Raw genomic sequence first — 27,997 nt, forward strand, 5'->3', positions numbered from 1 at the left:
GTGCATGCGGAGCACCAAGCTGTTGTATTAATCTGCAAATTTTCTCAGATGACGCAAAAGACTGTGACTTTGCCTCCCGTCCCCTCTCCTCTCTTCATCTCCACATCCCTCCTCTCTCTCTCTCTCTCTCTCTCTCTCACCGCGTCTCTCTCCCGATGCCTCGCTCTTGTCGGATGGGAGACAGCGACACACAGCAGGTAAGCCCGGTCCCCTCCTTGTTGTCATTTTTCCCCCCTCAGCATGCTCCCATTCATCCACTGTTGACACATGGCAGCGGGTTCGGACCGTTTGTCACCTCTGACAGGGTTATTTGAATTTCTGTGGCATCTCAGGATGGCTCCGTTAATGATGTATGTGTGTTTATTTCTCTTTAGGTCAAAGATGAATTATAAGTGCTCCAGTGATGTTTTGCTTGTGTGTCATTTTCTCTTTGGCGTTACGTTAATGCAAAGTTAGCTACAGCGGTGAGTTTAACTTTTTAAATCCGGTGTTTGACCATGTGGGACCTCTAATATCTGCTCAGTTATCAGCATTGTTTTTTTGCATACTGTCTGCTGTCAGCGAGAAGAGGATCAGGGAGATTTGAGTCTGGAGTAAAGAGTTTCCAAGACGTCTGTCAGCCAAATGAGAAGATGGATTTACTGTACGGAGGGAATGAGCTGTGAGAAATTCAGCCCCGCTGGAGCGAGGAGCCATAGAGAAAGTGAGGCGGCAGATCAAAAAGGAAAAAAGGGGAGAAAGGAGGGAAGTGAGAGGAGAAAGAGGGAGTTTTATAAATAGCAGAGCTTTGCAAGGGTGAAGAGAGCAGATGTGATAGACAGTCTGTGCTTAAGGAGTTCAAACAACAGATTAATACACTCAGATTATCGTCCGAGAGACACACACACACACACATACACACGCACACACAGTTGTGAAACCATCACTTCAGAGGACATTTCATTGACTTACATTCATTTCCTGGAGACTTATCTTAACCTTAACATAATCCTAAACTTACCTCAACTTAAGTCTTCACCCTAAAATTAATGATTTACGTGAAGGGAACTTGCTTTTTGTCCCCATAAGGGAGGTGAGTCCCCACAACATGAGGAATACCTAGACCACACACACACACACACACACACACACACACACAAACACAGATGCAGTCTAAATCACACAGACACATGCAAAACCTATTTATCACACACACAAAGGCCCAAGTGTTTTCTCTCACTCACACTTCATGTCCACCCAATCTCAAATACTGACAATTGTTCTCTCTCTCTCTCTCTCTCTCTCTCTCTCTCTCTCTCTCTCTCACACACACACACACACACACACACACACACACACACACACGTTCTCTTTCCCTGAAGGTTTCTGACTTTGTCTTCTTCTCCATCTCTGTCCAGACGTCTATTCAATGCTGAACGTTTAGTTGATTAATTGATCAGTTGATCAACATAAAATGAATCCCAAACTGATAAATGATTTGTTGTTGAAGTCGTCAATCTATTATCTGATTTATATGACTGTAAATTAAATATATTTTGGGTTCTGGAGTGTTGGTTGGACTGAAGATGTCACATTAACCTCTGTGAAGTTTTGATGGGTATTTTGCATTGTTTTCACACATTTTATAGACCTAAAGATTCATTTAAAAAAAAAAACTGAACAGATTAATTGAACAGATAACCAACCTTTCATCCATTACGTCCATTAAGTTTGTAGTGAAAAAGTGTTAAAATAGTTTACTTAAGTAAAAGTAGCAATGCCACAGTTAATAAAACTCCTTTACAAGTAAAAGTCCGACATGCAAAATTTTCCTTAAGTAAAAGTGCAGACATATTAGTTGCAAATTGTACCTAAAGTATCATAGATAGATAGATAGATAGATAGATAGATAGTACCTGTAAATAAAAGTAGTAATAAATACATCATCTTACTCGTGAAAGCTGTTTGCACTACTTAAACAGTATCTTAAATGTAGCACCATTGGTCCCGGGCAGAGAAATTGAATCTTGAATGTGAAAAGTGACTGGTGTGTAAAGCTGTGAAATTAAGTGCAATTCTTAAATCAATAAATGTTATTTGTTATGTTCCACCACCAGTAATTTAACTGGTTAATGAAACTAAATGTAATCTGGAGTTTGGCCTTGATGCTCTTAAAACTTAATCATAAAAACTGTAAAATGAATCCTTAAACAAAGTGTTTCACAACAAGTATCGTGAAGCTAAAAGCAGCGTCGTACAGTACGATCTCTTTTTTCGGTTGTAGTTAAAAGTCGAGCTGCAAATACACACACAGCAAGGTGTTAAAACATGCCAACTGAGGACGTGTACTGACCCGTGTGTGGTCATACACCAAACACTGATGTACTGGAGTGCAGTCCAGATTGACACTGACCTCCACTGAGAGGGTTAATACAGACCGTTTAACCCTCCTGCTGTAACGATCTGGTAAAGCTATGCACCAGACACGTGTTTGATGGCAGTTGTGCATATGTTGTAGGAATTAGGTACCACTCTGCTTGAGAAGCATGTATGTGTGTGTGTGTGTGTGTGTGTGTGTGTGTTCTGCTCCATGCTGTTTCTATGCATTAATGGATATCTAAAAAACATGCGTGCAAAGAGAGAAGCTTATTAGGGTGTTGGGCGATATATATAAAAGGACGGGACCGTTCCTCATATATCGTGTATATCTTAATTATGAAGAAAGCAGTTTATCTTGTTGTTGCTACTTCTGTATTATCACCATAACGTCAGCAAACAGAAGCAGAGACCTTCCGACATTATGTGTTTAGTTGTAGCTTTCAACAATTTTGTCTGACAAAAGTTTTAAATAACTTGAGAACTAAACTTTTTCTGCATTACTGCACTAATAAAAAAAAATACAGTGAGAGGAAATACAATAATATATGAATTTGGAACTCAGCTTAATTTTTTACCAAATTAGAACAATGGATCTTGAACACCACACACTGGACCGGACGCAGCAGCATTTATATAAATGTACATTTATCATGTCAGAAGGTAGAAAGAGTAATTGTGTTCTCAGATTTGTCTACTAATTTTAACCATGTTTTGAAGATGTAAGCACATTAAACCTGGCAAATGACAAAATTAAATAGTTTAAAAACGATACTCCCAGCTGGAAAAAATAATTGAATGATGTGGTGAGTTTAGTGACAGCTTGAAAACAAAATAAAGAATTCTATTTGCACATTTCTCTAATTAAAATTCAATAGTAAAGTCAGCGTCTGTCAGTGCTTGTGTTTCTTATTAAGGCAGCTGATACAGTTCTGGCCAAGATAATCATACAATTAAATGTTCATATTGATTCAGTCATTGCCTACATGTGCGTTAGATACCAGCTTTGATTATATGTAAGGAGTGTGTTGTGACCATCATCATCATCTCCCTCAGCTGAACGAGGGGAGGATGGAGGGGTGGGGGGGGGGGGAGCGGGGGGGGGGGATTATATCTCGATCCCTTTGCAAAGCTCACACCAAACAATCAACCATTGGAAATAATCCTCTGAGATACACAGACACCCGCACACAGCTATAAACACACACATATACGAATGCCTCTTAAACAGTATATTAAAAATGTATAAAATCCTCGTATGTGTAGATTTAGACAGAATGTATTTCATCATGTCAAAGAGCAGTTTAGTATTAATCTAAAGATAACAGTAAAGTAGCAAAGACACTTTTTCTGGTCATCTTGATGTTCCACTGACAGCATTTAATGGGAAACCACTCTGTGTTGATAAGATAGTAACAGCAAAACATGATTTTATTGGTTCATAATTGTTTGTCATCATGTAGAGCTACAAAGAATAGTCGATCAAGAGGTTAGTCGATCGTCAGAAAATTAATTGGCAACTATTTTGATAATCGATCAATCGTTTCAGTCATTTTTCAAGAAAAAATGCCAAATATTTGATGGTTTCAGCTTCTCACATGTGAAGATTTGCTGTTTTCGTTTTCATATATGACAGTGAATTTAATATCTTAACATTTTAGACTGTTAGTCAGACAAAACAAGAAATTTGAAAACATCACTGTGGCCTCTGAGAAACTGTGAATAGCATTTTTTCACTATTTTTAAAAAAATTCATTCTCTAAACGATTAATCGACAAATCGAGAAAATAATTGACAGATCAGTCGTTAGTTGCAGCACCTACCATCATGATACGAAACCCTTTTGGATGTAAAAGTTCCACTGATTGTTTGTTCTTTAACAATGGTTTAACTGTCTTAAATGTGTAAAATATTCTTGACACATACATTAATATTTATTCAAGCTAAATGTATATTCATCTCTATCTAATTCTAGTGGCTATAAAGGCTAAATAAATACATAACTACAGTCAAACCGCATTCAGATTCCTGTGTCGATTTCCATCAGCTGTTGAAAGCTACTGTAATGTCTTAGTTAAGATCAGAGGCAGGCAGACAGATTGGAAGGGAGGGGGCAGTTATATCTGTATGTACAGCCAACGTGCATCTGTTTGATCTCTTGAATCAACATCAGCGATTGGTTGGAGACCTGGTTGGATCGTTAATGTGGAAGATTGTGAGTGTATATATGAGGAAGGGGGTTTACGCTGAGTCTGTGACAGTTGGACTAAGCACAGAGGTGGTTTGTTGTTTTCCTGCTCCGTGCACCTTTCTCTATAACAGCTTGGGCTCATTTATAGTAATCAAGCCTGCTCTTCTTCTGGGAGATTAACTCATTCTGTCATCGCGGCCTGTCGTCCTGGAAACCATGACGATTAAGAAGATGTGTCGTAAGTACATGACTGCATGTTGAGACTGATTGTGGTGGTTGTCATGCGATACATAGGTCATCATTACACATCTGATGGATTCCAGGAGTATTTACATTGAGGACGCTGCTGTTTATCCAGTTGCCATTACTTGAAAGTGACTGTGGGAGACTTTCCATCTTGCAGCTGTATTTGGCCCATGAGGGCATGTTAACACCAGCATCATCACTACCGTAAAAGACTGTGGTCAAGCCAGCCGCCACGTTACTTCCTTATGCCAGCGGCCACATTATTTCCACTTGCGTTATTCCGGTAATGTAGTTTTCCACTTGGAAGAACTGAATAATCCGTGAACAAAATGCGGTTTGCTGTTGCTTTCATTTACTTTACAGTTGACTCATAATATTGGAGTTTGACTCAGAAAGTGAAATGAAAAAAATGTCTGTTTCCAATCACTGATTCCACTTCAGAAAGCATCTAGAGGACACCAGATAGCTGCTCAAAAACTTCCAGAACCTTTCACTGTGGAACTTCATAAACTTCATAAATATTATGCACTAAAACACAAGGTGTTCTACTCAGAATACTATTAAAAGAAAATTGTCTGTTTCCAATCATTAATTACACTTCTGACACATTTTAGAACAGTGGTTCTCAAACTTTTTCATGTCAAGGATCCCTAAACTGACACAAATTAGACCACGGACCCCCATTTTATAAGATTTTTGCTTTTAGATGTTTTATTACAGAAGGTGTATGAAACCCTTGACCAAAATAGCTATATAGTCCTTGTATACCTTGCATTAAAATGCGTATTGTATCCAGATTTCATCTAGATACGATTTAAGCTGATTACATTTACACCTGGTATTAATATGCCTCCAGTGTCTACATTGAGATCCAATTGTTCTTTCCAGCTCAAACAACCGAACAGCCTGTCACATCATCCTCTCATTTGCATGGGTCCAAAAAACGACAAAAAAAAGGATGGTAGCCAACCATGAAGCTGCGCTATTGTATGGACTTTTGTTTGCTTTTCACAGCAGGTTAAGAAGCCAACACTTTGTCTCAAATGTCTTGAATATCCATAGTTTTCTTGTTTTTTTGCTAGAAGCTTACCCTGCTAACTGGTTAATGGCTGCGACCTTGCTGGTTCAGAACATTCGCACGCAATTACGTATTTCCACCCGCGTAATTGTTGTATGTGTATTGACAACGCAATAGCATTTACAGTTGTGTTCAATGTGGTCACAATGTGTTCCTGACCACCTCTTGGCTGATCAGATCACAATCCATCCTCAATGCATCTTGGGTGCATTTACACCTGTACTTTCATGTGGTCAAGCACCCGATTGAAATCCGATCACCCAAAATGTATTTTAATTCAAGGTGTAAAGGGGACCATACATTCTGTCATTGTGTTACTTATGGATGGAATTGGATGAAAATAAATTGTTCCCCTTTTTGCTTGGGACCCCCTGGAACCCTGTCAAGGACCCCTTGTCAAGGACCGGCCCCAGGTAGCTGCTCGAAAACCTGCAGAATGTTTGACGGTGGAATTTCACAATAAAGCCCAAATATATTATACAATAAAACAAGATGTTCTACTCAGAACATTATTAAAAGGAAATCATCTATTTCCAATCACTAATTCCAATTCTGACACATTGTAGAGAGAGCAGGAAGCTGCACCTGAGGTCCTCTAGGATGTGTAGAGTACAACATGAGTACAACAAGTGCCTTTATTCTGAAAGTCCACAAGGAGTTATTCTGGGAATTTTTGTGTGGTTGTAGCTCAGGAGGTTAAGCGAGATGTTCACCAATCAGAAGCTCGGTGGTTAGATCCCCGGCTCCTCCAGTCCGCATGTTGAAGTGTCCTTGGGCAAAATACTGAACCCCAAATTGCTCCCAGTGGCTGCGCCATTGGTGTGTGAGTGTGTGTATGAATGGGTGAACATAGAAACATTGTGGGGCATTTTGGACAGGAAGCGCTGTATTGCTCCCGATGAGCAGCTTGGCACCTTGCATGGCAGCCTTTGCCATCAGTGTATGAATGTGTGTGTGAATGGGTGAATGTTGGTGGTCGATAAGACTACAAAGGTGCCACATAAATGCAGCCCATCTATCATTCTGAAATTCCACAGTGAATCGCTCTCGAAGTTTTCATGCAGCTACCTGATGTCCTCTAGAATGTGTCAGAAGTGGAATTAGAGATTGGAAACAGACAGTTTTCCTGATTTACTGAGTAGAACATCTTGTTTTAGTTTGTAACATATTTTAAAGGCTTTCATTCTGAAATTCCACAATGAACTATTCTGGAAATTCAGAGACTGTGAAATTCATATGTTGTTTAGAATGATAGTGTTGGGTTTTTTTAAAGCGACGGCAAACCACGTTTTGTCGACACATTTTTCAGTTCTTCCAGTTAGAGAAACCTCATTACTGTAATAACACACGTGTACGCACAGGAGGAAATAACGTGGCGGCTGGCTTGACTGTGATTTCTGAAGTGGCGGCTGGCTTGACCGTAGTCGTAACAGCAGGGGTTACGCCTTTGTTTTTTTTGCTCTACTTTGAAGTAGACTACTACCTTGGTCTACCTTCACATTTGTGCTTCAGCTCTCATCACTAACATGTGGTGCCAAAGCTCTCTCAAAAGACTAGGCTTCCTTTCAAAGGGAAAACCTCCTGGACCGCAGCTTACCTGGCAGAGTAGTAATACCTGTGTCATGTTGCTACGAAATCCAGGATTTACTGTAAGCTGCCTTATCATTCTGAACTCGCTGACTTGAATGGCTGTGTTTTATTAGGGATGCTAAGCCGTAATATGATGTAACGGGCGTGTCTACTGCCAGTCATTCCTCTCTGAGCAGCATCTGTTTCTTGTGCCCCTATAAATTGAGTACTTTTCAGGCAAGAAATATGGTATTAGAAACCTAGGAATCAAATTCAACCTGACAATATTGCAAATCTGTTTCCTCCCAGTGAGAGCTGGTTCCTAGAGGCCAGCTACGTTTCGTCTTGAGGCAGCTCTGACATTTCCTGGAGCAGGAAAATAATCTGTCTGTTGGGGAAGGAAGACAGATTTGCAGCACAGCCTCAGGTCCTTGAGTATGTCCTTGCAGCTTATACTCCTCAGCGCCGCCTTCCACACAGGACACATGCTGTTGCTTCATTATTTCAGGGCCTCCATCTGATCTGCTCTGGAAACAAAGGTTTAATATCCAGCTCTCACTGTCAGAGAGGAAGACAAGCATCTTTATTCCCACTGCATTATTCACTAATGCATGTAGCAGGAGTTTAAATTGCTTTAAGTATTTTGTAAAGTTCATGACCTTTCCTCGTCTACTCTAAAGAACATGTCACAACGGAGTAACCAGCATCTCCAGTATATCAATTATATTACAAATTAAGCAAAACAGACTTGATCCTTGCTTGATCGCCTCTCATTTTTGAATTTATCCCCCAGGGTTTGACAGGATTTCATCTAGCCAACAAGGATACAGGACCTTAACAACATACCGAGAAATAGTCTAATCCTTCTAGTGATTTTAAAAATGACAATCCCCGAAACGTACCATGTCCATGAGTTCACTGTTCAAGAATATGGCTGGGAGGATGATTTCCCTCTTTCCACCACCCAATTACATTGGTATATAACTGAAATTTTGTGTTCTACTGACAAACATTGTCCATGCTAAGAAAGGATTGGAAAGAGGATTTGTGAAGACTATAACAGTGGAACCCCCTCCCCCTCCTCTCCTCAGTACACAGTTCACTGAGGATTACATCTCTGCAATTGAAACTTGGCAGGACATTCTCCACCCCCCAAAATATACCATTTCAGATCACACTGGCAATCCGACTTTGTGCCAGCAGTGGCGACCGTTGCAGGGATGTTTGAGACTAGCAGAGACACGGTGCAGAAGATGAGAGAGTGGAGGTGAAAGCGTGAGGTCGGACAAACTGTAGGTAACACTTTTTGCGCTCCTCCTTGTCCGTTGGTGAATATGTGCGCCTGTATCTCTACCTCTGGAGAAAATGCCATCCACTCCGCTGATGGATTATAATCATCTCTGATTGCAATTGTCTCACTGAGTCAGACTGTTTGTAAATGTGGCATTTATACCTCTGACAAGGATTTGGCACTGCTGCGCTGCTCTCCAGATGTGTTTATATACGATTAATGTTTAGAGATAGTGGTGGTAGGTTTCTCTGTTGAGTAGAAACGTGTAATGTTATTGGACAGCAGACACATTCTTATTCGTTACTCTTTCTCCATGTTCAAGGTGATGAGTTGCCCTTGGAGGGGAATTGGATTGCTTCCAGAACAATGCTGTGTTGTGTGTGCTGTACATGAGCTAAAATAGACTTTGAGTTAATAATTATTTAGAGCTGACAGGTGTTTTTCTTGGAATTTTGTTTGCCCACTAGTAGAGCTGATATGCTCTACCCTCCACTTTGATGGGTGTGGACTGCAATGAGTTTTTAACTCTTAATGTTATATACACCCTTATATTATATTTCCACATTTACTTGCATTCTTTCTGATTTTTCATGCTGCTGAATTGCATTTTGACAAACATCATAGATTCAGCATTACTAGATAATCCTTTTTAGTCTCGCCCATGGCTCTTTGGATGGCAATGTCAACTGGTCGTTCCGCCACTTTGGTCAAGACTGAAATATCTCAACAACTATTTGATGGATTGCCATGAAATTGTGTACAGTTATCCACAGTGCTCAAAGGATAAATCTTTGTTTATCCACTGACTTTTCCTCTAGCACCACCAGCAGGTCAAACTTCTCACTTATCCAGTGAAATATCTCAACAACTACAAGTTGGATTGGCACTTTGTACAGATATTTGTGGGTTGGAGTGAAATATCCTAACAACCATTGGATAGATTGCCATGAATTTTGGTACACAAACTCATGTCCTCTTCAGGATGAATTGTAAATAACTTGATGATTCCTTAACTTTTCATCTCGCATCCATCATCAGGTCAAAATTTTAACTGGTCCAATACATGGGTCTATGACCAAATACTTGCAAAACAAATGACATTCCCATCAGCCTCATCTGTACTTTGTTTAGGGCTGATTAGCAAATGTTAGCATGCTAACACGCAAAATTAAGATGGTGAACATGGTAAAACATTATGCTTACATAGCATAAGCATGTTAGCATTGTCATTTTTAGCATTAAGCTGAAAACATGCTGTTCCTAAACATGGCTGTAGACTCTTACTAATGTTTTTTCCTGTACTTTTCCATTATGGAGCCAAAAAGCAACTTCCCATAAAGCTCTCCAGGCCCGTAATCATTAGACCTCAGTCACAGATGGTCAGGCAGCCTGGGGCCACATGGCTCCTGGTTGACTCTATATCACTTCCTTTATCAGCAACTCCATATTGTGTTGTATTTAGATTCTGGCAGTTTCTGTCTTTTCCATTTAGAGGATGTGCAAAGATTGCATCTCTTGAGTTGTTTCTTCATGTCCTGTTTAGCCATCGCCTGCTGTGTTTGGGTTCCCTGCAGTCATGCTTCTTTACTTCCTTTAGGAACCTAAACCAAATGTTCAAAGGACATTCTTGTTGTGTGAGTGGTAGGTGCCCCTGGTTATCTATAATCCCCATTTAAGAACAGAGTCAGTCAGCCTGAGTGGCAACAATGTGAATCATCAGAGGCCACGAGAGAAGAATGCTGTGTTAAGATAAACAATGCAGACTCCTCATGTTTGAGAAATCAGTTAAAGAGCCAAGCGTGTATCATTAAACAACACTGAGTACTGTACATCCCATTGTCTCCACAGGCAGGATGACAAACCAGCCAACAGCCAACCAGTCCAACACAAACAAGGAGAAGGAGAAAGAAGAAAACCAGCGAGATGACAACACAGAACAAGCGTATAAAGATGCGGGTCACTGCAGCCGCAACACCCACAGCCTGCTGCTGGGACTCACTGTCATGGGTATGCATGGACTGGGAAGCTCAGGCTATGTCCTGGTTGACTTCAAGAAACATTTGACAAAATAAGCTGCCTTTGATTAACATAATTTAACATCCCAAATCCCCACATTTTTACTGAATGAGTAGAATTTTTCAATTTGAGGTCAATTTTATTGTTCAAAGAAACAGCAATTTGTGCTGCAGCAAATATAAACACACACGACCATAAATGTACAGACTCTGATCATTTTCCCAAGATACATCTTAATCTTGTTGTTGTGTTTAAGTCTGCCTCTGTAAACACTTTGGTATGTTTCTGCATAGCTGTGTTCTTTGTCCAAAAAAGCCTAACGAAGTCAAGAAGTGAGTTATTTTTGTTGGTCATTTGTCACCGAGATTTAAACCTTGATTTAAACCTGTTTACATTACAGTAGAGGGTTCTCATTAGTCAGAGGTCTCTTACACGTCAGATGTAAATCAACACTATTTTGGCGAAGAAGAGAAGTCGGCCAGCGAGTTCAGCAATAAACTATAAATTTGTGGTCTGTCAAGATATGGTTTTAGATATTTCTGGTATTTCATGCTGGTATTTTGGTATTGTTTTTACAACAAGTACATAGTGTTAATCCTTGTTTGTAGACTTCAAGACTCTGCAATCAACGGTTTCTGTCTCCCAAAAATACAGAGAATAAAAAAAGTCCTTTCCCCTCCTCTCCTTTCAGGCGTTGTTATGGGAGCGGTGTTTGGGATGGTGCTGCGGTACATGAGGGTGACAGACGGCAGCGCCCTCACTATGGTTTCCTTCCCTGGAGAAATCCTCATGAGGATGCTGAAGATGCTCATCCTACCTCTAATCATTTCCAGCCTTATCACAGGTGTGGCAGTTCACACATGCACGAGCAATGTGAGCACAGACCAGTGTGGGTGTACAGATATTGTATTGGGTTAGGGTTAGGGTTTAGGGTTAGGGTTTTTTAGAGTAAAATATCTCCACAAATATTGTATGTATTGGATTGTAACTTGGGAAAGACATTCATAGTCCCCCAGAGAATGTACCCTAATGACATTGGGGATCCTCAAACTTTTTATTTATCACCTTAACAGATCAAATTATCCACTTTTCCAACTCTGTGATTAATGACAAGATACATCTAAAACTAATGACCGCTTTACTGTCAACCTCAGCTGTATTTTGAGAGTAATGCTAATATTTCATCCTTAATGATGACACACAATAAGTATATTAAACATGCTGAACATCTTTTAACTGTAACTCAATATGGCATCTAACTGAAATGGTAGATGTTACATGCTAATTATCAGCATTTTAATATCAAAATTGTACGTAAGTTAACAAGTATATTTTAGCCCAAGATATTGTATTCACAGTACATTGCCTGGCTAACGAAAATATACCAGTTTATTGGGAAAACAAAAACTTACAAGCATTTAAAGGATAAGGTAGCAATTGTCAAACCAACAATGAATTAATCTACTTACAAGTATTTTGTGTGTGTATCCAAAGCTTGATATATCTTTTTCCTCTCTGCTGTAGACCTCCGTCGTCGTCCAAAAACTATTAAAAATGAGCCACACCGCTGCTGACATGTTCCTTTGCCCCCAAGATTACGGTCTCATTAGTTTATTTAGAAACGGCTCCAAAGAACAATAACAGCAATCAAATTTTCGGTCTCCGGTGAGTAGTCCCTTGTGAGGCAGACGCCACTGCAAAGCTGCAAAGCTCTGTAAATAAAACCACATTCCCACACAAGCGCAGTAGCGTCTGACTCATATGGAACTACTCTTGCTGTTATTAGTCTTTGGAGCCATTTAATCAACCTAACATGATCAATCTTCTTCATAATGAAGGAATATGTCACCCAGTGCAGCAGTGTGGCTCACTGAATCAGACTTTGGATACGCACACAATACTTTTAAGTAGATCAATTCATTGTGGGCTTGGCTCTGCACATGGGATTTGTTTACAATTGGAAAAACAGAAAATCAGCAGCCGTATCCTTTAATGTTCTACCCATAATTTACTTCCAGAGTATGATGAACAGTCACTGAAACTTTCCACCACAGAACATATGTACAAATGGGCTAGTCCACCATGCATATCTCTGAACCTGGGAACATGTGTAACTGAAGCTGACACTTTACTTCACTTTTTTGGATGCATGTTGAGATAAACCCAAAATACTGCCACCTTTAATTGCTGTTTGGACATATACAGGTATTTTTTATTTGAGTGCAAACACTAATAGCTGTCCGTCTCTTTCAGGGCTGGCTGGTTTAGATGCCCGCTCCAGTGGCAGGATGGGTAGCAGAGCCATGGTGTACTACATGTCCACCACTGTAATCGCTGCTATCCTCGGGGTCATCCTCGTGTTGGGGATTCATCCGGGGAACCCCAAACTGAGAGGAGGCGGGGCGACAACAGTCCAGAAGAACCAGGAGGTCAGCAGTCTGGACGCCTTCCTCGACCTGATCAGAAACCTCTTCCCTGAGAACCTGGTGCAGGCCTGCTTCCAACAGGTACCCTCAGAATCCGCACCACATCTGTGGAGCTGCTATATTACTTTCACTCCTCATTTGTGCACGCTACAGGGTCGTATACATCCGAATACAAATGTAACAGATGTGGAATAAGGGTCAAAAAGGATACATTAGTTATTGCTTTCCACCTCCAGCATGCTCTAGGTTCTTGCAAGATTGAATATCTTATAATGAAACCTGCATCATTCAACCTTAAGGTGATACTAACCAATCTAAATTGAAAAAACAGTTCATTAGAAAGGCTTTCAATGGTGAGTTTTGGTGTTGAATTAGGCTAAATGCTGTTTCAGAAGGTTTATTATCCAGTTAATCTTGAAGGTTTATTCAGCAGTTGACAAAACAACCTCACCACAAGGTCGGTTTAGTAGCTGTTCTGGAGCTTTTGATCATATCACAAGATCGTGTTTCCAAGGTCAAGAATGAACTTTGAAGCTCGGCTTTTAAGCAGACATGGACAAGAGGTCTTTAAAATGGCCAGGAAATGGAAATCTGAGCATCTACAATTCCAAGACAGCTGAGTAACCTCCATGTGCTGATGAAGCAATTATTATAAAATTTAGAGATTTAGAGATTTTTAAAGTTGCATAAAATGTGAAAACCTCCTTTACGCTCTCCTGAAAAGGCCAAAGTTGAGGTCATTAGCACGTCTGTACAAGGTATTACTGAGGAACAGGAGGAACTTTAGAGAGTTTTTAATGACAGGTGATTCTCCAGAGGATCTAGTCGTCCTCTGAACTTCACACATAATGTTTTCTACATGTGTCAACAGCAATAAGTGAAAGACATGATTTGACTCAGAGGGTTTTGGCTACAAAAGGACCAAAAGGTCACGGCTGCCTCCTGTGCATAGACAGCCCTGGAAGTGTAACCTTCAAAGTATATTTACTCAGTTAAAGATGAGGTTTTAATCGTAATATAAATACAAGCAGCAAACCTGGAGACACTTTTTATATATTAAGTGTACTGCTGAAGCAATGTAATGATCAGTCAGCTGACTAATTGTCATTTATCAAGTAAATTTAACAAACATTTGCTTGTTTTTTTCTTGATTCTTTACTTCATTCTGTCTTTGTCTTGACAAAAGGAGCAATTTTAAGACATAATTTGGCTCAGGTAAATTGAGATGAGAATGTGTCATTAACAGTTAATTAATTGAACCACATTAATTGGGTAAATAACAAAAATAATCATTGGTTGAAACCCTTTTAGACTGATAATTACATAAGGAATAATAATAATGCTGCAAAGTGAGGTTTTAGAAATAATCTACATGTCTTGTCTTTGAATTATTACCATAAAATTTGATTGTAGTTTTCGGTCTGAAAACGCAGTTACAGTAATGTTCAGTTGACTAGTGGCGGACAGAAAGAACGGGACAACTACTGTTTATCCAAGCTGATCATTTTAAAACGATAATCCAAGTCTCAATCATGATGCGACAGTTGCCTTCTTCTGTCCAAATCCTGTTTTTTTTTTTTTTTTCCCCCTCCCTCCTCTTCTTTCTGTCATGCGTGTGTGTCTGAATGATTAGAAGTAGTTGTGTGTGTTGGATAGGGTGAGGGTCAGCCCTTCTGCTACTGCTAATCTCTTTACATCTGTAATGCTACATCCTCATTTACCACAGCGAGGCTTCTGGGTGCACTGCTGACCATGAGCTTATAGACTCTCACTTCTTCCCGCTGCCGTACTCTCAGTTTTTTTTTTCTCTCTCTCTCTCTCTCTTTATACCTTTCTTCACATGTTTCTTTTTTCTCTCTGCATCTCTGTTTTACTGCTTCTTTTGTTTGTACTCATCAGGGATTCATTGAAGTCATAAAAGGCATAATTGCTTTTGCAGGGAGGAATCGTCCTTCCCCTTTCAACCTTTTTGTCTCCCCTTTTTCTTTCCCTTGTTTGTCTTTATTGGATAATCTCTTGCCGTCTGTTTTTTTTTTAACTTTTGTTTAAACACAGATCTGAGTATATCATCCTGCTGCCAAGCTTTTGTTTGCACACACACACACACACAATGGGCCTCAAGCAAGAACATTTTTGCATTTTTATCCTAAAACTCTCTGACTTTATTTCTGTTAGGTTTGCATGTACAAATGTTCCAAGTCAAATTCAATAAACTCTCTTAACTGCATGAAATTGCCATAAAGTTTCAGCCTGATGAATGTCACCTGGTCATAAGTCGGTGCGCGTTCATGTAATTTGATCGCAAATTCTCATATAAGACTGCATGTTCCACTCTGTTTGTGGGCAAGTTTCATTCATAAAAATGTTCCCAAAGAATAAAAACAAGATTTTCATTCTGCTTTCAGAAATCAGTAGACAAAAGCATGACAAATTTAGGAGCGCCAGTACCAGAGGACCCGAAACAATCAGAAAATATTAATCCAGCTGCCAACATCATGTGAGGGAATACTAAAGCGAAGCATTTCATCTCTAATATGAGAGGCAGTCATGTGACAGTCACAGAGATATTAGATGAGAGAATATTATAGCCTACAGTAGGTGATGTTACACTGTCAGCTGCCACAGAAGATGATACTCCTGCTCCAAAATATGGCAATAAAAACAAAAAAAAAAAACTCTCAGTTAAATTGGCAGCCATGATGATGATATAACAAACATTTTGCATTAAGTTTGTTTTAGATATATATTCTATTTTAGTTGATTTTGGTATCATATTTAAACTCCAAATTCATTCAGATTAAACATTATAATTAGTCAGACAAGTGTTTCTCCCCTTGTGAAGAAAGGCAGAGACCATCTGTTCATGACTCGTATGACACGTCTGAACCGAAAGAGAAAAAATTCTAAGTACAAGAAAATTGATGAATGCCACAAATTTTCTTAAATCACTTGCCTCTTAAAAACAAATCTGTTCATACGAGTGGTTCTTGCGTGAGGCAATACGGGTTGTTAAATCAGGGTTCAGTGAGGCAGCACAGTCTGATCTTGTGGTGAAATCTTCAGATCATCCACAATTTAGCGTTAAACTCAAAACTTATAAGAGAAAGACTCAAAGAAATACACTTGAAGCTGGTAGAGTTCAATGTGAATAGGTTTACTCTGCATAAAGAGCCTAATGCAAAATCAAAAAACATTAAATTATATACCTCTCATTACCCCTCCTAATGCGGAGCTTATTTCCTAAACTCCACCTTGCTTGACCTTGACACTTTGGTGACAATCCAAACAAGATTCATCTAAAAAAAAAAAAGATGTCTCAAACTTCTCTAACATGTATCAATTGTACCATTTCTCACAATACACACAGTCTAGCGGCCTTCAATCATTGCACACAGAAAATCAAAATGTGACATTACTGATCATCCCCCTTCCAAATTCCTCTGGGAACCGTCTCTTACTGACGTAAATATTGTCTTTGTACAGTTACTAACATGTTGTAGTTACTGGCGTAACTGATCGTTGGGGGACATCTGTCTCCACCACAATCTCCTGATCAACTGAATGTCATTCTGTCCCTTCAGGTTCAAACGGTGCTGAAAAAGGTGCCGGTCGCAGCACCGAACCAAACCGAGCCCATCTTAGTGAACAGAAAGAAACTGGAATACAAATGGGGCATGAACGTTCTTGGTGAGTTGACGACAGAGATGATATGTTTCGTGTGTGCCGGGGGGTCAGAGAGTTTTCTTGCATTAAATTCTAATTTTCCTGATGTTTTGAGAACTTTGAGAAACTCAATGACCCGCTAATTCGCTGTTTGTGTCTTCCTCAAGGCTTGATTGGCTTCTTCATCACCTTTGGAATCTGCATGGGCAGGATGGGCGAACGGGGAAAAGTCATGTGCGACTTCTTCAATATCCTTAACGAGATTATCATGACGATGGTCTCTATGATCATGTGGTGAGTGTCTTGTCCTCCCCCCCCCCCCCCCCGTGTGCGTATTTGTGTGCGCGTATCTATCCACGAGTGTACGAGCACTGACAACATGTGTCTCTGTTTTTGCTCATGTGGGCCAACGGCTGCATTGCTTTGACATTCTGGAGATACCACACACAGAGGTTACTGACAGTGATGGATAAGGCGAAGATTGTATACATGAGACATATTGTGGGAACAAGCGGCGATAGACTGAAAGGGAGAGAGAGGAAGAGGAAGAGGGAGAAAGTGTGTTAGTGAAGGACATGGACAGATGGAAAGAGAGAGAGAGAGAGAGAGAGAGAGAGAGAGAGAGAGAGAGGGTTTCCCTGGGACATGCTGGAGTCTGTGGTATGCTGGGGAGTAGCAGGAGCCGGGGCCCGGAACAATGTTGTGGTCTCCCATGGGAGCCGGGGTGGAAGATCTCCAAAATGTAATGGATCCACTGACGGTAGAGGAGCCACTTGGCAGCAGAGCAGAAAGCAGATGCAAGGAGGGCGGGAGGGAGGGACAGCAGCAGGACGTGGAAAGATGCGTGTGAGAGCATGCCTTCAGAGAGCAGTGCACGCCTTGAGGCTTCACAGGACCCGCCGAGAAAGAGAGAGTAGTGGCACTCAGAAGGGAAGGGGTGGGGGGTGGGGGGGGGGGGTGGGGGCATGGTAGGCGGTTGGAAGACAAACAGCAGGATGCTTGTCTTGCAGCTCTCCTAGGCCATTTACATGTGCAGCTGGACACCAAAGGAATTGTGTCCTTGTTCGTATCACTCACACTGTATAAACAGATTACTCGTGGGCCTACGGAGCCAGCCAAACACAAAGTCCAGTGTATACAAAAACACGTATCATACAGGGAACACATCCGTCAAATCTTATACACTACTACACCAAACAACTGCCGATGAATTGCGAGCCTCGGGGTGCAGCACACAGCTGACCTGGCCGCTGTCGTGACGGGACCTGCTTTGACTCGGACCAGGAAGGGCCTAAAGGCAGAACACCGCTTTAATTCATACTGTGTGTGTCTCTAACAGCGGTTTGAATTCATGAAATGGAACAACTGCACTCCAAAGGCGGAAACCAGAGATCTGAGAACGTGTCGGCTTGACATTCGACACCAACACGAATGAAATAATTTTTTAAACTAACAGTTATAGACTTTAACTGATGAATGCACTGATGTGTCAGGTAGAGCTGCAATTATTAGTCGATTAATGGATTAGTCAGCACGTCCTCACATGAATAAAAACAGTATAGGTTTAAAATTCAGACCGGCATAAACAATCTACGGTTTACGCCATCTAGTGGCTGTAGTCAGTGTTGCCAACTTAGCGACTTCTCAGACCCCTTTAGCGATGGCTAACGACATATCTTGTGACTTTTTTGACAGACCTTAACTCCTCTCTTTGAAGGGAGTCACCAGTATTTGTCAGTGAATGAGAGCTGATGTGGGACAGAGCAGCAGCGTGTTCAATGGACCAATCATCAGCCAGACAGAGTCGTGAATCAGCTGTGAATGTTTGGACCAATCATTGATCCTCATTGTTTGATTTTGATTTGTAAAAATAGACAGAGTTAACAATAGTGAATTTATCCCAGTGCATGATCATCTCTCTATTGATGATACTACAGTTAGAGATGATGTAACAGCCATAAAACAGTTTTTTTTATACTAGAAGTAGATTTAGATGCACATTGCGGAGCTGCTTAGCTTCTTACAGTCAGTTTAGTTTAATTTAACTCAATTTTCTTTAACTTGTATGTATGTAATTACATCATGATGTCATAAATATGCAAATTAGCACGTGATGTCATCTAGCAACTTTTCCTGCAGGCTTTAGCTACTTCCCACTGGAAATAGTTGGCGACACCGACCGTAGTAATTATGACTCGGAGAAGTGACGCAGTTCAGATGACGTCGATATAAAGTGACTTGATAAGATGATTTTGTCTTGTTAGGAGGAGGCGGGTTGGGTGGTTGGCTAGATAGATGGTGGACTTTGCTGCACGTTTCCAACCGTGAGTTGGGACATTTTTTTTAAAAAATCGTGACGTTATGGTGTTTACTGTTGTCATGATGACGAAGGTTGCGTAACTTTAGTATAGTACAAACTATGTTTCAAATGATCATTTTAACCCAAACCATGATCTTTACCAAACCCTAACCAAGTAGTGTTTGTGTCTAAACCCAACCAGACCTTATTCACAGTGTTGTCACACCATAAAACATAATTATTTTTCAACAGTGATTCATAATTGTTTTGGAAATCCTTTGGAAACACCAGAGTCCATTTCTACGGCCGCTAGATGTGACGTAAATGTAACTATAGGTCGTCTTTGCCAGCCTGAATTTTAGACATTTTGACTCATTTTTTAAGAAAAAAGGCCCAAATTTTCTGGTTCCAGCTTCTCAAATGTGAATATTTTCTGTTTTCTTTAGTCTTCTGTGACAGTAAACTGAATATCTTTGGGTTGCCGACTGTAAAACATTTGAGGGACCATTTTATGGACCAAACACTTAACCGATTTATCGAGAAACTAATCAACTGATGAATTCATAATGAAAATAATCATTAGTTGCAGCCTTGGTGTCTTCATCTCTCAATCCAACTTTTATACAAATAGTGAGGATGCTGCTTTTTGACATCTAAGATTAAAAAAACATGAGAATTCTGCAACAAGTTAAGCAGCAGCAGTGAAAACATGTCATTCTTGGAAGAGGAAATAACAACATGGAAGGGAAAGCAAACAGCCGTCCTTAACTTTTCAGATTTCAAGAACAAATATCGTTTAGAAAAGAGAGAATTTAGTTGTTTATTTTTAGATCTTGCTATCCAAGATTCCCTCTGAGATTTTCTTTGTGAGTTTAAGAAGATGTCTGGTCACATGAGATTAGTGTTGAAATACATAATGTGTTTTTCTTAAAAAACACAACACAAGTTTATTTATAGACCACAATAAATACATCACATCAGCAATTTCAAAGTGTACGTACAAGAAATTATTTTAAAACTGAAAATCCTGATATATATAATAAATAAATGTATACATATATAAATCAGCCTATAAAAGACATAAGGAATGATAAAGGTAATGGAGATTAATGAATGGTAAACCAAAATAAATGTAATTCTGTTCATTTTAGCCCTGATGTGTCTCTCTAACTCTGTGCCCAGGTACTCTCCCGTTGGCATTGCCTCTCTGATTGCGGGGAAGATCGCCGCCATCGGAGACCTGGAGGTGGTTGCCAGGCAGCTGGGCATGTATATGGTGACCGTCATAGTGGGCCTGGTGATTCACGGCGGTTTGATCCTACCCGCTATATTCTTCGGTATCACCAGAAAAAGCCCCTTCGCTTTCTACTCCGGTATCTTCCAGGCTTGGATCACAGCTCTGGGTACTGCTAGCAGGTAGGGCAGCCTGCAGGAAGTGTGTGTGTGTGTGTGTGTGTCTGCGTTTGTGCACATGTGTTAACACATGTGTGTCACATGCTTTTTTTACAACATCTTTTTCCTCGAGCAGCTGCTTGTAGTTACTCTGAATGATTGGCGTAGCATGCCACTCGCTTTCAGCTATTTGGGTTAAATCTGAAAGGGCTAAAAGTAAAATTCAGTATTTACGCAACTGAACTGACAAATCAGGACAGCAGAGCCATATGTGTGTGTGTGAGCGCAGGCTATCATAGACAAGTCCCTGTCAGACAGATCCTGTGTTGTAAATGTCTAAGCCTTCGGATTAGTCGTCACCAGCCAAACTGGCCTGGCTGTATCCTGCCTGGCTCTGCTTCGCTTTGCCGCCGAAACCAACTGTTATTTTGGCACATTACTGCGATTTTAGTGAATATGGATAATCCTATCAACGTTTTCTCTAATTATATTATGACCCGAGCTTAGCAGGGCCGCGGAATCAAATTCCTCTAATTCACGTGTTGGAGGATTGCAACAGTGGCCTACACCAGCTGTTAGGAGGAGGCTGTCAGTCGACTCAAATTTCTTTTTTTTTTTTTTTTAACTTTAACTCAACTTTACCCCCCCACACACCCCCTCCACCCTCACTTCCCTCCTCACCTCTGCTCTGTTGTCTTTCACCACCTGTCTACCTATTTTATATCCTTCAACAAACCCGTTTCTCCTGTTCTTTGTGCATCTTCTTAAAAACTTTTTTTTTTTTTAACGTTCTCAGCGCAGGGACGTTGCCGGTCACCTTCCGCTGTTTGGAGGAGAATCTGAAGCTCGATAAACGCGTGACTCGCTTCGTGCTTCCTATAGGTGCCACCATTAACATGGACGGCACGGCCCTGTACGAAGCCGTGGCGGCCATCTTTATCGCCCAGATGAACGGCATCAGCCTGGACGGCGGACAGATTGTCACTGTCAGGTAAAGCACACACACACACACACACAAACACACACACATTGTTTTATATTTAACTGGTGCTATTAATCTGGAATTTATTGTCCTGAGAGCAGTGACTTTAATTGGTTGCAGTGGCGAGAGAACGAGGATCATGAAACAAATAAAATGAAAAGTACACGCTGCAACACTTTATACCACATGTTTTCATGAAAGTGAAATTCTAGGGAAAAAATCTGGATCATGAACATCTAACTTTAAGGCAATTATAGGCTTTTTGTGTGGTCTGTCAGTCTATCTTACCTCATGTCAAGCAACAACAAGATGCAGATTTTGAACTAAAGTATGTCATCAGAGCGTGATGTCATCACCCACCTATCTACTCTAATCTGCGCGTTCAGCGTTCCTCTTACTGTTACAGCTAAATCAGCGTCAGTGAAAAGCTGAGCTTCTGCAGAGGAGGTGAGATAGAGAAAAGGCTGAAAATGTGTTATAACATCCAAGTGTTTGACCTTTATTTTGGGCATAAAATGCACCACTAACCCGACCCTTTATCAGCCATTCTACAACATTATCAACACAAGTGCAGTGCAAATTTTTTCTATTATTATTATTATTATTATTATTTTTGGCAACAAGACATGTAATTTGCTGCCATTCGTATCAATCCGGCGTACTGCTCGGTTAGCTTTTGCTATGCAAGAATTTTTTTTTTTTTGATCATGTGGAATATATCAGTATTTATACATAATTTTAACGACGCCTTTCACTCAAAAATGTGTTTTTGTCTTAATGTTACTTCACTGTGATGTCTGAGCATCACCATGCAGCAGGATGAGTTTCTCTGAGCTCATCTTAAATCTGAGTTCAACAAATGTAGCGACGAGCAGGATTTATGACATCGCAGCTAGTTTGGAGCCAATCACGGACCGGTATGCAACTTACATAAGTGTGATGTGGAAACTTGGATCCTACGAGGACTTTTCATTGAAGAAAGAAACATCTTGTGTCCAGCAGTTAAACTGAAATAAACAATATTTGCATACTCATAGATTCTGGGTTTTTCTATGAGGAGAGAAACTTTTTAACCACATCAGGCACAAATTATTACTCAAAGCAGAGTATTTTATGTCTTAATACATCACTAGAGGGGATCTTTAACCAACAGTGCAAACATGAATTCAAAATACATTTTTGTGACTTATCTGAGGCAGTTTATTGTAATGTTTATTGTAACGTATGGAGACGAATAGCAGCCTAAAACTTTGCTTAAGTGGAATAAAGAAGTAATGACATATTCGCTCCCCATTTTTGAGGTTTCAGCAAAACATTTAAGTCCGACTGGAACCAGTTTACTTTGATCAGGAATCTTTTTGTAGTCGCTGCAGGGTTATAAATGATGCTCAGCACTTTGAAGTTGTTTATTCTTTGTCTTCTCATCAAAGACTTACCACCAAATTCCCAAAAATTGAATTGTCAAAGTACTGTATGTGCTGTACGTACCATCTGTGGCGATATTGTTCTTAAAATAAGATCCACATGTGTTGTGTAAAATCTCTTGAATTCCCCCACTTCAGCTCCCAGTCACAGCGGGGTGATAATTAAGGCTGCAGCTTGTCAGAAATGATTGAGATGTAACGCAGGAGGAGATCTTAGATCAGATGAACAGCATCACGCGGTAAATATCAAGGTTTAGAACGTCCTGACTGGCCTGCAGTCACATCTGGGACCAACGTGAACTGATAATCTCTCTAATTGCAAACATGTCATGACGAGCAACATTCTTTTGAGCATTAAAGTTGTAAGAAAGAAAACATAAAAGACCAGAAAATCAGAGATTCTGTTTTGTTGTGGACGAAAGAACATTTTTCCCTTCCCTTGTACGACATTTTAAGTCGCATGTGTGGCCAAATTAACACATAAATACCAGGCGTTGGACTATAAACCTGCTTCTGCATTCAGCATTCATACTTTCAGCATTCTTACAATAATTATATAATAAACAATGAATAAAAAAATGCATATATACACATTAAAAAAGGAAAACAAATGAAAAATAGCTTAAGTAGCTACAAGAAGAAAGACTCTATTTCTAACCTTGTATAAATCTGTTTGTTAAACAGGGTTACCAATGTAATGAAAGTTGGCACAGAGTAGGATTTTCTGTTTTTTATTGGGTCACCATCGCTCATGTGGGAGTATTTTATTTATTGATGGCAGCTGTGGCTCAGCAGGTAGAGCTGCTCATGCTGTATCACAAGGTTGGTGGTTCACTCTCCAGCTGGAAATGTGCTTGAGCAAGAAGTTGGACCCTTAAGTTCTCCCAATGGTCAGGCCAGAGCTTTGCATGAGAGCTCCCTGCCCATCAGTGTGTGTGTGTGTGTGTGTGTGTGTGTGTGTGTGAATTAGAGGCAGAATTGGAGACGGGTGGAATATCTCCTAGAACGATAAATCTGTAAGTGAAACCCCGTAGTTATCCTAACATGTTGTTCTCACCCTTTTAATGCTGAAGCCAAGTGGTATCTGATGCCTTTTAGGCCTCTTAAACAAAAGTAATTGGGTTAATTGGGAACCATTCGTCTGACTAAGCATGTTGAATCAGCAGCGAAAGCAGCTGGTCGCCGTGAATCACTGATTTCCACCATTAGGTGTGGTTTCGCTTCATTTTTCACCTCTTGCCTTTTCTTTTCTTTTCCTCCACATGCTAAAGCCACAAGCTGACAACAGCAGCAGTGCAGAGAAAAAGTCAACCTTTATAGGGCCAGTTTACACGTTTTTATCAGCCATTTTCTCAATTTATAATCTATAATGAGACGTTTTAAACACATTTAAAATGGGGTGAAAATGTTTTACTAGCTTGTTTCTTTGTTTTCTTATTTGGATTACAAATTAACATTACTGGCCATTAGTATCTTCTCAAGCAAGCAGCAATGTCTGCTTTCTGCCAGGGCTGAAACTAAAGATTATTTTCAGTACCAACTACTTTCCTGAGTATTTTCTCCATTAATTGATCAATCATTCTATCTATGAATGTCCAAAAACATTGAAAAACGCTTGTTATAATGTCTTAAAACCCAAGATTAGCCTTGTTTTGTCTGATTAACAGTCCAGAGCCCAAAAACATTCAGTTTTCTATGATGTATGACACATTAAAGTTTAAAATCTTCACATTTTAGAAGCTGCAACCAGCAAATGTTTGGCATTTTTCCTTAAAAAAATGACTAAAACGATTATTATTATCATTGCAGCTCTACATTCTGCTGTATTTATGGTGTGTTCAAGTGCAACATTTAATGAAAGATGTTAGACAGTGTAAAGATCTCAGTTTTTCCAAGGTCATTGCTTCATTGTGAATACGTGTGTGTGTTGTTTTCCTCGCAGTATGACCGCCACTCTTGCCAGCGTGGGAGCTGCCAGTATTCCCAGCGCTGGACTGGTGACCATGCTGCTGATCCTGACGGCTGTCGGCCTGCCCACCCAGGACATCAGTCTGCTCATCGCTGTCGACTGGCTGCTGTGAGTCAGGTGTCTGATGAGCGGGGTGAATAGCGAGAAATAAGGAATCAATGCTCTGCTATTGAAAGAGTTTAAACAGTAACGTTTGTGAGAGTTGACGGGGGTTGTGAACATATTGGTGTTATTCAGCTCTTGGTGGCTTTATTTCACTCAAACTGTTTGTCCACTCAGTGACAGAATGCGTACCTCCATCAATGTGGTTGGAGACTCATTCGGCGCCGGGATCGTGGACCACTTGTCGAAGGCGGAGCTCGCCGAAATCGACGCGGCAGAAATGCAAATTCTCCCAACGGAGGAGGAGCTCGATTTCATCCCTCCGCCCCCGATCCTCACAGAGATGGACCTGATCGACCCTCTCAAACCGCCCGAGCTGCCGCCTCGTTCCCCTCGCCCACCCAAACAAAACCACCACAGCCACGTTCTCTCCCAGTCCCACTCCGCCACTTACTCACCGGCCCGCTCTGTCCGATCTCCTTCACCACGTTCCATCCGTTCTCCCTCTCCGCGCTCCGTTTGTTCCCACTCCCCCCGACCTTTCCGTACTCATTCACCACGCCTCCTCCGCAGGACGGAGCCGGGCTACTGCGCCCTGCCCAGCCATGATAACCAGGTATCAATCACCACTGTTTCTTCCTGTTGCACCATAAAGTTTGTACTATAAGTCATCTCTGATATAACACTATTTTAAATATGCTTTGAAGTAATACACCGTGTTTTTGGAGATTTGCTTGATGGTCAACTTATCTGTAGGTATCTGTATCTGTAAGTAATGAGATATCTAAAACATCCATGTATCCTCAAGTCATTCTGGTATTCCTTGTGCTAATATAAGATTTGTTGAGTAATAGTAGACATCATGCTAACTCTTTGGCATACGATCTGTGGCCCATTTCAAGTGCTACCTCTTTCTAAGTCCACATTTCAACACCAAATACATCATGACCGGTCACCAAGGCTGTCCCACTTCCAAAGGATCCTCTAAATCTGGTTGTTCACCTGCCAGTGTCACTCCTCTGGAGGACACACCTTTGCAAACATCCTTTGAAAGAAGCAGCCTCTGACTCAACATACTGACATTGATACGGCCATTGAAAAAATAAAGCTTTAAATAGACACACAAAGACCTTGTAGCAGCTCTTAAAGCTAATCTCAAATGTGTGACTAAATCTGCAAATCTGGGATAAAATGGCAAAATATATAATGGACACAAGCAAACACAAGAAACAACAAACCTGAAAAAACACAGTCCTCCCATTCATTTGAATGAGAGGACCTCCAGTTTTGGACCTTTGACCATGTTTAACATAGACATCCAACATCACAACAGTATAAAAATGACAGGAAATCACATAAAGTGCGATATAACCCTTTAACAAGACATCAGTCTGCTTTAAATAATATTAATAGTACAGTCAACTCATGTTTGGAGACTCTCTCTCAGCATATTATGCTAGCATGGTGTTAGCATGCTAGCTACCAGGGGAACATGGATGATTTAGCTCTTTATGTCCAGAGATTTAGCATGTATTCCTATTGTTTGACAGGCTACATGGCCCCATCTGATCTAATTTGGGTCTCTTTGCGTTCTCAGATTTCCACACTGCCTCGCTGCTACAGAGAGAGAGACCGGGAACGGGAGCGGCTGAGGCGAGAGAGTGAAACGGAAGAGGAGGAGGAAAGAGAGAGGGTTCTGGGTGAAGTAAGCGACGGAGAGGAGAGCGATGACACTGCTTACGATCGGAGGCACACCATCCCACCGAGCGACCTGCCGTGATTGGATTTTACCACGAAAAAGCTTTCACCGTCAATTTGTTTCAGTTTTACGACAGCTTTCTCCACTTTAGACCATCACTCCACTGTTTAGAAAGATTCCAGTGGAGGTCCACAGTGGATTTCTGGCTTAAAGGATAAGGCTGGCGTTTTTCTATATTTTTCTTATTGTCAACAAATCTCATATACAGAGCCAAACCAACAATGAATACAAGATTTATGTTTATCCAAAGCCTGATCTTATTCCTCGTAGACCTCTATTATTTCCCAAAAAACTATTAAAAACACGTCAATGAGCCATACCAACGCACTGGGTGACATGTTCCTCCACCACAAAGATTACAGTCACGTTAGTTTTTTTAAAAATGGCTCCAAAGACTGATAACAGCGATCACGTTTTCAGTCTCTGGAGAGTAGTTCTGTGTAAGGTAGACGACACATGTTCTTTACAATGTACAATGTGGTACAAAGTCAACAGGTTGTGGTATGTAGCACAACAAGCTAGCAAAGCTCCGTAGACAGAACCACGTTCCCGCACATGCTCAGTGGCGTCTGCCTTACAAGGAACTACTCTCCTGCGACTGAAAATGCTGATTGCTGTTTTTAGTCTTTGCAGCTGTTTCTAAACAAACTACCGTGACTGTAATCTTTATGGTGGAGGAACTTGTAAAATTTAGTAAATCTGCACATGAGATTTTTTCACAATAAGAAAAATATAGAAAATTTGAATTGATAATTCTTAGATGTATTATGACATGATATGACTGTTCAATAAGTGATTGATAAGCTTGCGTTTAGCTTACTGTACGTAGATATTAAAATGTTGCGATGGCAACATACTGTAACATTTAGAAAGGCCTTTAAAACCAGGTCTGACTTTTGCTCTGTGCTTTGATGCAAAAGCTAACAGAACTTTACTCTAAATGAGTTGTTTTGCCCCATAATCCTCCTCCAATCCACTCATTTATCATTTTATAACCAAACTTAAAAAGTCTCCCTTACGCCTGAATCTCCTTAAATTTGCCTGATACCAGAGAATTGTGAGTCTGCTCTTCACGAGAAAATTACGTTGGTGTTCTTACCGGCCTTTTAACGCACAATTGTGAGTTATATGTTGCTACTTTATTTCCTCTTTTCCCCTGAAAATTTAAAAAAAAAAAAAAAAAAAGACCTCAAGAAGACCAACAGGTTTGTGTAAATCAAAGAAATATACAACTA

At 40.5% G+C, this 27,997-nt stretch overlaps 2 protein-coding genes across 4 annotated transcripts in view; one reads left to right on the forward strand and one right to left on the reverse strand.

The window, feature by feature from the left end:
- The window catches only part of LOC122967801, a 30,575-nt gene extending 19,926 nt beyond the window's left edge, over positions 1-10,649 (reverse strand). Inside the window, exons 1-2 of the mRNA XM_044332621.1 lie at positions 10,577-10,649; positions 3,131-3,136 (exon numbers count right to left, since the gene is read on the reverse strand). The gene's annotated coding sequence lies outside the window, so the exon portion shown is untranslated. The remainder of the gene's footprint in view (positions 1-3,130; positions 3,137-10,576) is intronic.
- LOC122967799 (excitatory amino acid transporter 2-like) lies at positions 14-27,979 on the forward strand. Of its 3 annotated transcripts, none has more exons than XM_044332617.1 (11): positions 14-197; positions 10,579-10,737; positions 11,438-11,590; positions 13,000-13,253; positions 16,754-16,859; positions 17,003-17,129; positions 20,317-20,550; positions 21,323-21,517; positions 24,875-25,009; positions 25,181-25,619; positions 26,601-27,979. In XM_044332617.1, the coding sequence occupies exons 2-11, from the start codon at positions 10,584-10,586 to the stop codon at positions 26,781-26,783; spliced, it is 1,980 nt and encodes a 659-aa protein (XP_044188552.1). In that variant the 5' UTR covers positions 14-197; positions 10,579-10,583; the 3' UTR covers positions 26,784-27,979. The 3 variants fall into 3 exon arrangements, with proteins under 3 accessions (XP_044188552.1, XP_044188550.1, XP_044188553.1); XM_044332615.1 differs by lacking the exon at positions 14-197 and adding an exon at positions 4,094-4,784; XM_044332618.1 differs by lacking the exons at positions 14-197; positions 25,181-25,619 and adding an exon at positions 4,094-4,784 and having other exon boundaries at positions 26,601-26,756.
- The last annotated feature ends 18 nt before the right edge of the window (positions 27,980-27,997 follow it).

This window comes from Thunnus albacares, chromosome 17 (assembly GCF_914725855.1).
Source record: "Thunnus albacares chromosome 17, fThuAlb1.1, whole genome shotgun sequence".
NCBI lineage: Eukaryota > Metazoa > Chordata > Actinopteri > Scombriformes > Scombridae > Thunnus > Thunnus albacares.